The sequence below is a fragment of the Talaromyces stipitatus genome, genomic scaffold (genome assembly GCF_000003125.1).
Source record: "Talaromyces stipitatus ATCC 10500 scf_1105507295555 genomic scaffold, whole genome shotgun sequence".
NCBI lineage: Eukaryota > Fungi > Ascomycota > Eurotiomycetes > Eurotiales > Trichocomaceae > Talaromyces > Talaromyces stipitatus.
In genome coordinates, this window is record NW_002990116.1 from 3,418,641 (window position 1) to 3,431,641 (window position 13,001).

General features: G+C 46.3%; 5 protein-coding genes across 6 annotated transcripts; 2 read left to right on the plus strand and 3 right to left on the minus strand.

Annotated features, from left to right (window-relative positions):
* Positions 1-4: 4 nt before the first annotated feature.
* On the minus strand, positions 5-2,805 carry TSTA_123510 (uncharacterized protein; the record flags this gene model as incomplete). Its single annotated transcript, XM_002482566.1, has 2 exons — positions 5-2,711; positions 2,783-2,805. 2 exons carry the CDS (start codon positions 2,803-2,805, stop codon positions 248-250), a joined length of 2,487 nt encoding a protein of 828 aa, XP_002482611.1. The 3' UTR covers positions 5-247.
* A 539-nt stretch (positions 2,806-3,344) lies between these two features.
* TSTA_123520 (FAD synthetase, putative) lies at positions 3,345-5,190 on the minus strand. 2 transcript variants are annotated; one of them, XM_002482567.1, is made up of 4 exons: positions 4,530-5,190; positions 4,071-4,449; positions 3,989-4,015; positions 3,345-3,940 (listed from the first exon to the last, which is right to left on the minus strand). In XM_002482567.1, the coding sequence occupies exons 1-4, from the start codon at positions 4,754-4,756 to the stop codon at positions 3,761-3,763; spliced, it is 813 nt and encodes a 270-aa protein (XP_002482612.1). In that variant the 5' UTR covers positions 4,757-5,190; the 3' UTR covers positions 3,345-3,760. The 2 variants fall into 2 exon arrangements, with proteins under 2 accessions (XP_002482612.1, XP_002482613.1); XM_002482568.1 differs by having other exon boundaries at positions 3,345-4,015.
* A 538-nt stretch (positions 5,191-5,728) lies between these two features.
* On the plus strand, positions 5,729-7,011 carry TSTA_123530 (ER-Golgi SNARE complex subunit (Sed5), putative; the record flags this gene model as incomplete). Its single annotated transcript, XM_002482569.1, has 3 exons — positions 5,729-6,085; positions 6,143-6,915; positions 6,976-7,011. Exons 1-3 carry the CDS (start codon positions 5,839-5,841, stop codon positions 7,009-7,011), a joined length of 1,056 nt encoding a protein of 351 aa, XP_002482614.1. The 5' UTR covers positions 5,729-5,838.
* Positions 7,012-8,235: 1,224 nt separating this feature from the next.
* On the plus strand, positions 8,236-9,629 carry TSTA_123540 (uncharacterized protein). Its single transcript, XM_002482570.1, has 3 exons — positions 8,236-8,460; positions 8,516-9,256; positions 9,311-9,629. Exons 2-3 carry the CDS (start codon positions 8,886-8,888, stop codon positions 9,564-9,566), a joined length of 627 nt encoding a protein of 208 aa, XP_002482615.1. The 5' UTR covers positions 8,236-8,460; positions 8,516-8,885; the 3' UTR covers positions 9,567-9,629.
* A 960-nt stretch (positions 9,630-10,589) lies between these two features.
* TSTA_123550 (uncharacterized protein) lies at positions 10,590-12,158 on the minus strand (the record flags this gene model as incomplete). Its single annotated transcript, XM_002482571.1, has 2 exons — positions 10,590-12,040; positions 12,101-12,158. 2 exons carry the CDS (start codon positions 12,156-12,158, stop codon positions 10,590-10,592), a joined length of 1,509 nt encoding a protein of 502 aa, XP_002482616.1.
* Between the last annotated feature and the right edge of the window lie 843 nt (positions 12,159-13,001).

Consider the following 13,001-nt stretch of genomic DNA (forward strand, 5'->3'; position numbering starts at 1 on the left):
ATTAGAAAAGATCATATAAAACTAGAAAATTTTCTCGTGTAGCTGAAAAAAAGGTAACATATACATCAAGAGGGAAACACATTGTCTCCTTTTCTCATCATCATGCTGGTCCCATAAAACCCTTGAACTACGCGCTAATCATGAGAAACTCAAGGATAAACCAGATGATAATCGCCCAAAAAGAGTCAAAAAGTCATAAACATTAAGATGCTGAAATTAGACAAAGATATGGAGTAAGGAAAGAAAATCAATCTACCTTGTCGGCTCCTCGCAATTTGCTCTTGCCCTTGGCGAATAATCCCCGCGCAGCTCCGCCAGCCTTCCCACCTAGCGCTCCAGCGCTATGAAGGAAATCTTTTCCTTTGGATTCAACATTCGATCTATTTATCACGCCGGTGAGATGCGAGCCCGATGATCGCCTTGCATGAGTAGGCGTGAACGTGGAAGAGGAGTTTTCTGTGCCGTGTGATGATCCAGACGGCAAAGATAGGTTTCCGAGAGACGACAGTTTTGGAAACTTTGCTCTAGGGGGTAAACCAGTAGTTGGTGCGCCGCCTGGAAGTCGGCCATTTGCTTGAATCAAATCTGTGTGTTCGGGAAGAGATTCACTTGACCGTCGAATCCAGTCTGATAGACCGGTATCAATTTGGGCGAATTGCTCTCGTGTGTCGTTGAACAGTTTAATTCTTTCACTAGGCGATGGTATCTGAATGATTTTGCGGAAAGTCGGCAGTGATGCTTCATTAACTGCGGACGGAGCAGGCTGGGCTTGAGGCGTTACATTGTCATTTACTTCACCGGGTGTGGAAGGCTCCGGTTCCGGCTCCTGAATTGGTGCAAGATATTCAAGGTCGCTTTCGGTGTTTTCCGCTTGCTTTTCGAGATGATCAATGACTTCCTTCTCCGCAGTTGGATACTCCGGTAAAGATGCTCGATTGCCAAGATCACTCAGGGCATCGGGATTTACCTCAACTTGACTTGGCAGATGGGGCGGGATGCTATCCGCAGTATCTGATACTGGAGTCACAACTGGTGGAGACTGTAGGGGTTGACTGGATGGAGCAGAAACTGGAGCTTCTTCAAGGACATCTTCTTCCGAGTCGTCCGACTCTTCCCATGAGAATTTCTTCTTCAATTTGGGAGGCGGCTTGGCCATAGCAGAGCTTGGTTCAGGCTCAGTAAGTGAAGCATTTACCGTTGACTGAGGATCTATAATGAGAGTAGCAGGTTCAGCAGGTGATGTAGCAGACCTGACTTGAAGTGGATTGGTCAGAGGAATTGTCTGCTCGCCCCAGTAACTGTCGTATTCGCTTGGCAAATATGTACTCTCATGCTGAGGCCGAGACTTGGGCTCGACAGATGTGATATCCTGGGACTGTGTCGTGAGAGGAACACTGGATACATTGTCACTGCTGAAAGAGCGCATAATCTCCTTTCGGAGACGATCACTTTCCATATCCTGAGGAGACCCTTCCGTAAGAGGAGAGTCATCAGTAACCACGGGTGGCGCGATCTGTGGAATGTGTTGTAACGGTTCGTTAGGTATTTGAAGCGGTGATGGTGCACCTGGCTGACCATCTTGGCTTGATTGTCCAACATTCTCCGCCGGAGTAGAGTCCAACTTCAAACGATCAAAAGAGTCATGAACGGCGGACAAGGGACGGGGAGTAGCTTCCCCAGACCCAGTTTGGTCCCTAATTGGAGACTCTGCACGATCCAAGTCCGATGAAACCTGGCTATCTTGAGAAGATGATCGGACTACTTCAGCAGATTGACCTTCATCAGCATTGACCACTGTCGGAACTCGATCCGGGCCGTTTCCGGGCGATGGCAAACTCAGGTCACGTCGATGACCTGGCTTGAAATTGGCGGGTGGCTCTTGCGCAGACGCTTGCGCAGACGCTTGCGCAGACGCTTCCGCCGTGGGATCTTCTGCAATAGTGGGCGTCTTGTCAGTCTCCGACTTCCACGGACTGATAATCGGACTGATGACAGATGTGCCGTCGCTATTTGAGCGGCTAAAGCTTGCAGTACTGGAGTTTGGCGTTTCTTCCACATCAAATGCTTGATGTACGATGGAATTGAAGCCGAGAGATGGATTATGGTGCAAAGACGAACCTTTATCTGTCACTTGAGCTTCTGCGACATGTGTAGTTTGCGCCGCCTGCTCAGGTTGGTTTCCGCCTCCAAAGAAATCTTGTCCAAATCCAGACAATCGTTTAACTTCGGGTATGACTAACGGCGACGGTGATCGCGCATTATCCCCCGCTGATTGCGGTGGTACGTTTTGGCTAGTACCTTGAGCAGCAACTTCTCCAGAAAATGTATTCGAACGAGCAGAGTCATGCGACCTGTGCCCTGATTCGTTTCCTTCTTGCATCCGTCTGTAGATATCCGCAGGCCGAACAAAAGCTGGCGCCTGTGTTGTTGACGAAGATCCGGTAATTGAATTTGCAGCAACGGCAGGATTCGACGCTGCCTGTTGCGCCGCTGGAGCAAAGCGAGACGTACTCGGCATCGGAGGCACTTCTTCTACTTCGTCTTCTTCCTCCTCGTTGGCGTCATCATCACCCCAGTCATCGCCGTCGTAGGAGTATGATTTGGCAGCGACCCACTTCTTCGTCTTCTTGCGATTAATGTCGGTCTTAAAGGAAACTGATTGATTTGCTTGTGAAGCCGGGCTTAATGGTGTTCCTCCATTTCCGGGATATCTGTAAAGCAAATATGGTATTAGCACCGCGGTAGCACAAGTATGCGCGACAACTTGGAGGAGTTTACGCACCCAGGTCGGTATGGGCCCGACATTATGGACTCGTTGAGGAGAAATTATATAACTGCGACCACGGCAACATGTACAGAAACGAATGTCGTTCAAAGCATAGCATATACTATGCACTGAAAAGAGACTGCGGAGGCCAGGCAAAGACAATAAAGTTGTTGATAGGAAGATTCCGGCGAGAGTTGGTAGGTGAAACAACAATAAGCAGCAGATCCGACTCCACCAAAAGAGTTAGGCCTTTGTCGTTGTTAGCGCATACAGCGGCGCCGAAGTAAACAAAGCAGACAAAGACAGAGATTCTCGATGTTGAAAGGCGAAATAGATGTAATTGTTAAGATCGACACTGTGGCTCTATACAATAATGTGAAAAAGGAGGCCTCAATCAGACCTTGAAGCGCCGAACCCTGGAACGATGTCAGGGAGGAGCCTTAATCCTAAGGCTGTAAGGTTTGCTGGTCGCCACTTCCTCAGCCACTTCCTCAGCCACAGACTAGGCCAAATAGGGATTAGCGTGCTATTCGTGTTATCCTCTGATTCCTCTCGATTCAACTTCTACAGAGATCCTATCCTGATAATTGCTTTGCGTCCTTCAAGTTGATTGATTGAATTTGATTGCATTATGTCCGGAAGTATTCTGCGACGCATGTTGTCCGAGCACCATAGAACTCCCAGACATTTCCTGCCTCACTCAATTCCGACCCTACACGTGGCTCGAGGACGCAGTTATGAACAATCGGCTCTTACAAGATTAAGAGAAGTCACAAATATCTATCATATACTCTTGTTATAATTTGACCCTCTATACCGGAAGGTAACCTTTCCGTTCTGAATCCAATACCTCGTCCTGTCAATCGCGCTTGGAGTATATTCCACCTCTCCCTCTACACCAAGCCGGATGTGCCAAATCACCATGGAAATATGCACCCACCAATGTACCCGTTATGTATACATAGAGCGAGCTTCTGAAGAGACGCTCGCTTATTATCGGTCACGGCCAAGACGCTCTTCGTTATCTTCTTTGAGCTCGTAGGCAGGTCGGAATTGTGTTGGATCATTTGCGACTGCGAGGGCAGGGTTCGGTTGGGTGTCGCTAACACCTCCGAGCGAGGTGAAGCCTCTATCATATAAAGGACAGTAATCTAAACCCAGATGGCGGATGAACTGCTTCTAATTAGCCGGGGGTCCTTGAAGCAAAAGAAAATCACTTACAGCCCAAATCTCTGCATAATGCCAATCCTTGAGAGAAAAAGAGTTAGCCGAACTCATCCCATCAACGATGGATATAACCTACAATAACAGGATGTATCCGCATAAACTGAGGCCATCCTTTATCTGTATAATCAAAATGCGTAAGTTGCCCACCGTTCGGGTCAACTCGTCTCGTGCCAATCCATATAGCTTTAATATTCGGCCTCTCCTTCAGATAAAGTTCCAGTGCAGGCCGCATAGGGAGCACATAACGAGTCAAATCAAGAAAATACTCTCTGGTGGAAGTTGCGACAAACTCCTCGACTTCGGGGAATGAGTCATATGGGATTATAAATATCGACTGTAAGCGTTCCGGGAATTTCGAAAATGTCGATGTCGACGAAGGGAGGCAGACTAAGATCAGGACTAGCAAGACGAGACAATCTTTTCCGCCGTTATATGAGAGCGACAATTCTTCGGGTCTGAATTTTACTCGTTGACGAGCCAGTCAGTCACTCTGGACGAGTCTGGAAGATGCCTTGGATGATATGCCGCAACCTACCGATACCGCCTAAACGACTCTTCGATCACTTCTATTGATATACGAATCTGTTTCTGCAGATTCTGTAATAGTTCATCGTTTGTCTGCAGTTCCAACAAATCGAACACCTTTGTTCGAAGCTCAATGGCTACTTCTTCGAGAGTGCGGGGGACGTTGGATGCGGAGGGGTTTTTTGTGGCACCATTGACTGGCGACCCATCCTGGGCGAAAGATGAGTCCTGGTTCATGAGGATCGGAATGGAGACAATATACAATCGGCCATAGATTGTTCCTAAAAAGGGATTTGAGGTGTATAAGTCGGGGAGAGTGGGACGACGGTAGTACTTGTGCCTTGCGACGGTTCCGATAAGATTGAATACTTTACCCCACAGCCGCGGCGAGTTGAAGAATGGGTACGTTGAAGCCGACAGAATTGGAGTCTCGCAGTCGGTTGGCTACCCAACAAACAAGATCTGAATGTATGGATAGAGTAGAATAATGTCACCGATCAATGGAGATATGAAAGTGCTTTCCGGGTAGAAAACCGGAGAGGGGTGAAGACAGAAGCATGTGTTACGGCGGGATGAGGCTGCCGCAGCGGCGGATCTATATCGAATTCTTTGGAAGGATTAATCCAAGACTGTTTAACTTGTTTTTCCACGCTAACTTGACAGTCGGCTATGCAGATGCGAATCGCCGATATGCAGGGGCAACTAACGATTTATAAAAGACGAGTGTGCTCAGCGGTTGTCTAATCTTCTGATGTATGAGCTGATGCGCCGTATGTTGAGTCCGCCATCAGTCTATACGTGCGCAATTGTCAAAAAGACACGTTTCCTCTTGTTTTTGAGTCATGGATCTCATGATTGAAGGGCAAAATTGACATCGTAGCAGAGGAAGCAAGATTGATTCCTGAATGCTCAGGCACTTAGACCATATGTTTCCAGTACCAGCCAATCATATTGCCCAGGAAATCTGAAACGTGACATGGGCCCTGCGCTAAGCCTCTTTCAGCGGATATCCATCAAGCCAACGTTTCCGTAACTGAGTTGGGTTAGTTACGGGGTTGTAGAACATCGTCCTTTCGTTCTCGACCGTTTCTTTCGCATATTCATCTTCATGGGCACATTGCATACGGCGAGCAGAATTTCAAGTTATACTCTGGTACAGCGAAGCCGCGAATTTCACTGAACGCCGTACTACATAACGTATCCTATCCGCTGCGCCTCAATAGCTTGCCTCCTTGACAACCATCAGCATCAGTTCTCTCTTCGCGATCCGAGCACCGACGAACGATAGAATTCGTCCGCGCATATCATCAAACTTCAAAATGACGATGGCATCGATACAGGACCGGACAAATGAGTTCCGGTCCATCCTAGGACAGGCCCAGAAGCGGATGGCTTCCAGCAAAGTCGGCACTCAGCGCCAGGTCTTGCTTTCAGATTCACAGCGCCGCCAAGCGAACGGGAGTCCGGAGAGTATGGGAAAGAGGAGATCGGAGTTTGCTAGGAGAGCGGCAGAAATTGGGAGAGGTATTACTGGAACGACTGCAAAATTACAGCGATTGGCCGAACGTAAGTGGCATCCGTTATAAGTCTACAGTGATGCTAGAACTAATTCAATTGATGCAGTGGCTAAACGCAAGACACTTTTTGATGACAGACCCGTGGAAATCTCCGAGCTCACCTATGTCATCAAACAGGACCTGGCGTCCCTGAACCAACAAATTGCACAATTACAAGCCCTCACATTAGCCCAACACCCTCGAGCAAGCCGAAATAAAACGGACCAGGAAGGAGAGCATAACGACAACGTCGTTGTCATGCTACAAGGGAAACTGGCAGATGTAGGCGCAAACTTTAAGGAAGTTTTGGAAGTCCGCACCAAGAATATTCAAGCATCGCGTTCTCGCACAGAAAACTTTGTCTCTTCCGTGTCATCCAAAAGTCAAGCACAGTTCGACCCTCAGAGGTCAGACTCACCTCTATATAGCGCACCACGCAGCAGGACACCGCAACCTGGTTTCCGCAATGGTGGCGGTCACTCTTCTGATCTCCTCACTCTTGAACCTTCCTCGTCTTCTGTGTTGGGTCAATCCGCCTCGAATCGTGGAGCATCTGACCAACAACTCTTGATGATGGAAGAAGCGCAACCGGAAAACACATACATTCAAGCGCGAGGAGAAGCTATCGAAGCCATTGAACGGACTATTAATGAGCTGGGTGGTATTTTCGGCCAATTAGCGACAATGGTCAGCGAACAATCCGAAATGATTCAGCGGATCGATGCAAATACGGAAGATGTTGTCGATAATGTCGAAGGTGCACAGCGCGAGTTAATGAAGTATTGGTCACGAATGAGTGGAAATAGATGGCTCATTGCAAAGATGTTTGGTGTTTTAATGGTATGTTCCTTGCTTCACTCCCCCGTATTTGATAATTCAGATGACTGATTCGGTCTATAGATCTTCTTCCTTTTGTGGGTTTTGATATCTGGATAATCATGATTTCATGACCACCTATTTCGACTCTTCAACACATATCTATCAACAATTATATCATTGGGATCGTCTACGATACCACCAGCATCCCACACTAATCCGCCCGTTATCAATCACAGCGTCTTTTTATCTGCTGTAAATATGTACATTCTTACCATGTACTTTAATCATTCACCTTCAATTCTTGTCCCTCCTCCCTTTGAACGAGCCATTAATAGATGATACCACCAATTGCCTTTATACCTTCATCTTCTCACTCCAGGACACCGTCACCTCATACCGACTTCAGAAATGAGAACCCCTTCTCATCTTCTACACGAAAATCTATCATTGACTCGTTCAGACTTATCTCTTTGTTTTTATGTGCGATGCTCCCTTGGTTTTGTCTATATCTATTGCAGTGCAATGGATACGAACATGCAAACCACGACACACTCGTTATTTTCCTATCTCTTGTCTGGATTCTTTTACCGCTTCTCAATTGTGAGCAATGATCCTAGCTTTTTTAGCTTTCTGCTGGGCTTTTCGTTTTTCTCGTCTGATGAAGAGTTATTTATTTAGACATGGATATAGAAATTCATTCAGATGGCTGGGCCATTAGTGTTACTTACTGAATTGCAAAATTTGCTTCCAAGTATGGACAGTGTCTTAGCTGTTAGGGCTGAAATGGTCCCGTGAATTCTTGGAAATGACTTCCCGATGCGTTGTTAAGGCTTTATTTGAGATTGCCCTTCTGCATTCGCCCATCCATATGAAGCTCATCTTTTTAAGATGCTTGCTTCTAATGGATAGATGACAATCGGCAGGCTGAACGACAGGGATAGATGCAGAGATGAATGACGTGGCAACGCTCGCACCTCTTGAACAATGGAGGGAGGAGTAACGCCGGGGTCAATTCCCCATCTACACAACATACGTATTCACTCATCATCCTGCTTTCAACACATTCATCTTTGCTCTTGATCAGAGTACTATGACTGAATCTACAGACTTCAAGTGGGACGTTGCAGGTCTAGATAAACGAAGAGTTTTAGCTCTATACAGCCTCTTAAGCTCTTCGAAATGGAGGCTAAGTGGAAAAGTCTCTGAAATATGACCCAGCTTCAGAAGATGTACGAGCCGACCACCAGTAGGATACGAAAAGTGTTGACACCAGTCGACTGGGTCAGGTTGCAGAGTTGGATCAAAGCCACCTGAAAAGAAAGTTTTTGGATGGCCTGACAGAGTTATTTGCAAATGAAGAAAGGGGGAAAGACAGTTGCGTGTACTAATATGAGGGAATGTGAGGATGGACTGGCCATCTGGGTCACTCGCAATGAGGGATTCCATGACTTCGATATGGTTTTGTGGGAGAGGCTTAGTTTATTATTGAGAAGCATGGCATTGGTTCCTGCCAGTAGACCCTTCTAATTAACCGGCCTGAAGAGATTAGAGGGTTCTAAAATAAAGGTAGATTCTGCTACCCCGAAGAGCTATGGGAGAGAATGCTGATATATTACGCCAGTCGACTGGAAAATGTCTACGTTCCAGGAATCAGAAAGACTCTCAAGGAATGTCGCGAGCTGGTGTTTTCCACCATCGAGGAAGACGGACTTACCACCGCACTCCAGCAACTCAGGAAAATTTATACGCTGGTATTTGACGAACGAAATGCCAGCTTGACAACCAACCAGCGGCATGATAGGCACGTCACCAAAGCTTATGAGGTGGAAATGACCAGAGCTGCGCGGAAACTGCTCTGGAATTCAACCTAAACTACAAATATAACTAAGAGATTATGGGGAAGTATCTATTTTCTTGGCCGATTGTGTGTAATACTAGAAGTTATAAAGGATGCCGTGTCAAATATATCTAGTTTTACGGAGGCTGCTATCATGCTCGATGGAGACAGCGGTCCGAACCGAGAGCCCTCTCAAACAGACCCCCTATCACTCAAAGATACCCTCCAATTACTGGGCGCAACTCTCAACAACGCCACTGTCAAAGACGCCCTTGGCTCGAAATGGTCTATTGGGAGAACGCAGGCAAAGTTTGCCGCCTTGCATAAAGAAAAGCCTAGGATACACGCAGAAATCCGAATCGTTCTGAATCTTTTTGAAAGCAATGAACTCCGTGATATTTTCCCTTATTCTGGATGCAGTAAGAAGAGCTGCACCATGTGCTGGCATTTTGTACAGATCACATCCAGACATGGAGAAGTGGAAATTGAACTAGAGCGGGAAAGAGTGACTGCAACTTTTTCAAGGTAGGTTATTTGTACGTGCCATGAGAAATATACCGGTGTTAATATAGCTCACAGGCTGTCTATGGAGGAAGATCGGTTGAAGGTCGCCAATGATAGACTCCCAAACCGGAAGGACGAACCCTACCACGATGAATGCTACTCTTGCGGCGCTTTGACTTTGCGGAAATATAGCGTCTGTAACAGGGACTTTTACTGCAGTAAAGCGTGCGAAGAAAAGAGGAATAGCTATCATCTCTTCTTTTGCGCAAAGATACCCTTGACACCAGCAGACTACCTCTTTAGAGATGTTCTCAGGGACAGAATGCTATAGATGAACATGTCCTCACCAAGTTTGAGTTCAATCGGCTACCATCGCCCACGGATAGAACTAAATTACTTGGACTCTATCAAGGCTTGATGGTGTATAAACAGGTTCCCGTCGAAGAAGCTCATCGGTGGAAGGCCGGTCCAGGGGATTCTCGTTGAGAATATCAAGCGGGTCTTCTTTTCAAGTACCAGAGTCGCATCGATGGGCCTACTTTGAATGGCTCTTGAATCATGCTGAGATCTTTGATAGTCCAGACTCCATGGATCACATACTGGAAGCAGAGATACCAAAGTGGTTTGAAAAGGTGAAAAGGCGCAACTCTATCTAGAGCCAGGTCCCAGTGTCGAGGGTCCCTTGGTCAAGATTCATTTGAGTGAACTCGTGGAGCCATAAATGGGTGCGAGTAATGAGACTGTCACGATTGATGGGAAGGAGGCTTGCTCGTTCGGATTTAGTCCTGGACCGAATGGGTCTCGGGTTCTTGGAGATCCATTCATCAGGGGCTTTTTTATCCTATTTGACATGGAACCACATACAGTTTCGATGGCACAAGCGAAATATGGAGTTGAAGAGAGGGATGTTGTTGCTATATAACTTTAAGTTCTCTATTGCGAGACTGTCTAACGTATCTAAGTACGTTCTGTATCTAGTACACAATATGAAATCGAACAAGGACAATCACATTTGACTTTGAAACCTACAATATACTAAGAATAATGAGAATCAAGAGAGAAAATACGCCACTGAAATGCACCAGAAGAATTAAACCAACTTACACCGGAATAGGGGCATCATGAACGAACAAAAAGCAACTGCCACGAGGAAACAAATACTGTCCCGATAATTGGCATAGCAAAGAAGAATTCCACCAATATATGGAAGGAAATGAGGTTTGATGAACGACAAATTTAAACACCAAAGCCATTGGAAGGGGAAATGAAGTGAAGACTGAATAGCAGGATGATTGATAATAATACATCCGCAGATTCGAAAAAGAGACGGCGAGAGAGAAGAATAAGACAATAATCATGCCGCATCAAACCCCTGATCATACGGGTTATATCCAAACCTGGCCCTATGAGCCGCACCACGCCCCCAAGCCTCATTCCCACGAGGACTCTCAGATCTCAAAGAACCACCTCCAAAATCATGTTGCTGATGGCGATGATAAATGGAGGAACTCTCATCCTGTAAACCATACGGATCAGTCTGGTACAAAGCTTCTCGAACCGGATCATCAGGGATGGTATGCAGATTCGTATGATAGCCGCTGCTATTGCCGTAATTATTATTAGAACCAGTATTCAACCTGGCGTAGAGATCAGCCATATTAGTAGCTACGCTGTCACGAGAGTAAATTGAAGGTGAAATTGTGTCTTGTCTGTTTATAGTTTCAGCAGTGGGTGGCCGACGGTCTGGTTGTTGCTGTGAGATATTCAAGGGTTGCATTACGGGGAGGAGCTCAGTTGGCATTGACGTATGTGATGTGTTTTCGTGAGTATACCCTTGCTCTTGCTGTGGTGTTCCACGTCCATTGAGCTCCTCCGGCGTAGCTGACGACAATCTGTTCTGCCTAGAAGAAAACGAAGTAGTAGACGCAGCAGCAGCAGGGACATAAGCAATCCCCAAATCTACCGGTTCTGGCCCGTCTCTACTATTCCTCCACGCATTACCCTTATCCTCCATCATGTTCTTCCGTAACTCCTCAGGATCAGGTGGCGTCATTGATCTATCCCAATTTGTTTGTTGGTCAATGTTTATCGGCTTTTCAAAACTGGTCAAATCTCCATTATCCCGGCCAGATAACAACTTCGGTCTCTCGACAGCAGTGTCTACTTTGCGAATTGATGCGCGGTCAATAGTTTTTTGACCACGGCGGCGACGTTTCATAAAATATATTGCTGCTCCTATCCCAGTTGTTGCTATTACGGCAGTTCCAGAGGCTATAGCGGTTGCGTAGGTTGGGAAGCTTTTCTGGGGAGTATCAGTCGAAGCCAGGGTTTGAGTCGATTTTGTTGTTGGCGGTGACTTCCCATGGGTAGTCTCTGTTGGGGCAGATTTATGCATCAATAGTGAAGCAATATTCGTTCCCGTTAAGCTTGATACAAGAGTTGTGCCTGGCTCAGTTGTAGATGCTACCTGAGTGCCAGTTTCTGATGGCCCTTCTAGTGAGATAGCTATTGTCGTAGTAGGTATCTCAACCTTGGCGTGCCCCCCTACAGATGCTGTTGGTTGTAAGACTTGCTCTGATGCAGTTGCAGAGTTCGGCATACCTGTATTCGTAGCGGTGTCAGGGTCCACAGCAGCATTAGTAGCAACAGGTGCATTTACATCACTTTCTGCTGTAATAGGCAGCGGCGGAACGGTCTCCGTGACTTCGACAACGGTACTTAAGAAAACAATGTCAGCCCGAACGCCGACTCCGAGCGGTAACTTGGTGGTCGTACTCGAGGACAACGAGGAAGAAGCGGAAGAAACTGTATTGTATGTCCTATAAGGCAGATAATCAAGCCCAATAAGGAAAAGAAGAAACAGACACTGGAATGAGAGTAGCCTCTTCCGTCTCGCTGTTCCAAAGGATTGGATGGTGGTCATGGAAAGGATCCCAAATAATATTCCAAGGACCAATATCCCTGGAAAGTTGTACAATAATAATGAAAATAGCGAGATCATTGCTTCAACATAGAAGGCATTCAGTATGTTTTTGTTGTTTGTTTTTCGTGTTCATGTTCCTGTTTCTGTTGTTCGATTCTGGATTACTCACCCCGTTGGTCATCATTGTGCTAATCTACATCAGATGAAGAAAAAAACATAGCCACATCGGAGTCATTAGGTTTACAATAAACGAGGACTCTAGCTTGTTATATCCTTTTCTTTCGTCTGTCACTGCCATCTGTTTCTTGTCCTCTGAGAACTCCGGAACACCGTGTGCAGTGGCTAGAACTTCCACACATAAAGCACGAAGGCTCTGCGTCACCAGCTTGATTTCTGATCCCGCTTCTTTATCGTAATTAGTTCTCTCGATGGCGTCTCCCTAATAGCTTGCAAATTGGCTCGCGAGTAGATCCTGTGAGAAAAGCAGTTTCTGGAAATCAGCGTAGGTTGGTAACTAACCCCTGAAGTCAGTACAGGAGAAAGAAAGCAAAAGCAATACAAGAACTCTCATCATATAGACAAATATATGGAGGTGTATCAATGGAGAATACTGTGAATAGTGCATTGGGGGCGATATATTGCGGACCCGGAAGGTTATGCAGGAGCCCTAAGCCTACAACTGTACAAATAGATTTGTCACATGCGAGTAACCGGCACTTTTTACCACATCTTTCCCATTCATGAATAGTCATTATGTCTGCGCTCCTTAGCTACGCGGCTCAAAATCGCACAGGGATATGATATAACACTGCGTTAGCTGACTTTTCAGGAATTGCAATACCT

Coding starts and splice junctions, on each gene's coding strand:
- TSTA_123520 (XM_002482567.1), bottom strand. CDS start 4,756: ATGAACCAGGACTCATCTTTCGCCCAGGATGGGTCGCCAGTCAATGGT. Junction 4,450..4,529: donor GAGTCGTTTAGGCGGTATCG/GTAGGTTGCGGC, acceptor AGTAAAATTCAG/ACCCGAAGAATTGTCGCTCT. Junction 3,941..3,988: donor ATTATGCAGAGATTTGGGCT/GTAAGTGATTTT, acceptor AATTAGAAGCAG/TTCATCCGCCATCTGGGTTT.
- TSTA_123540 (XM_002482570.1), top strand. CDS start 8,886: ATGCTCGATGGAGACAGCGGTCCGAACCGAGAGCCCTCTCAAACAGAC. Junction 9,257..9,310: donor GTGACTGCAACTTTTTCAAG/GTAGGTTATTTG, acceptor TATAGCTCACAG/GCTGTCTATGGAGGAAGATC.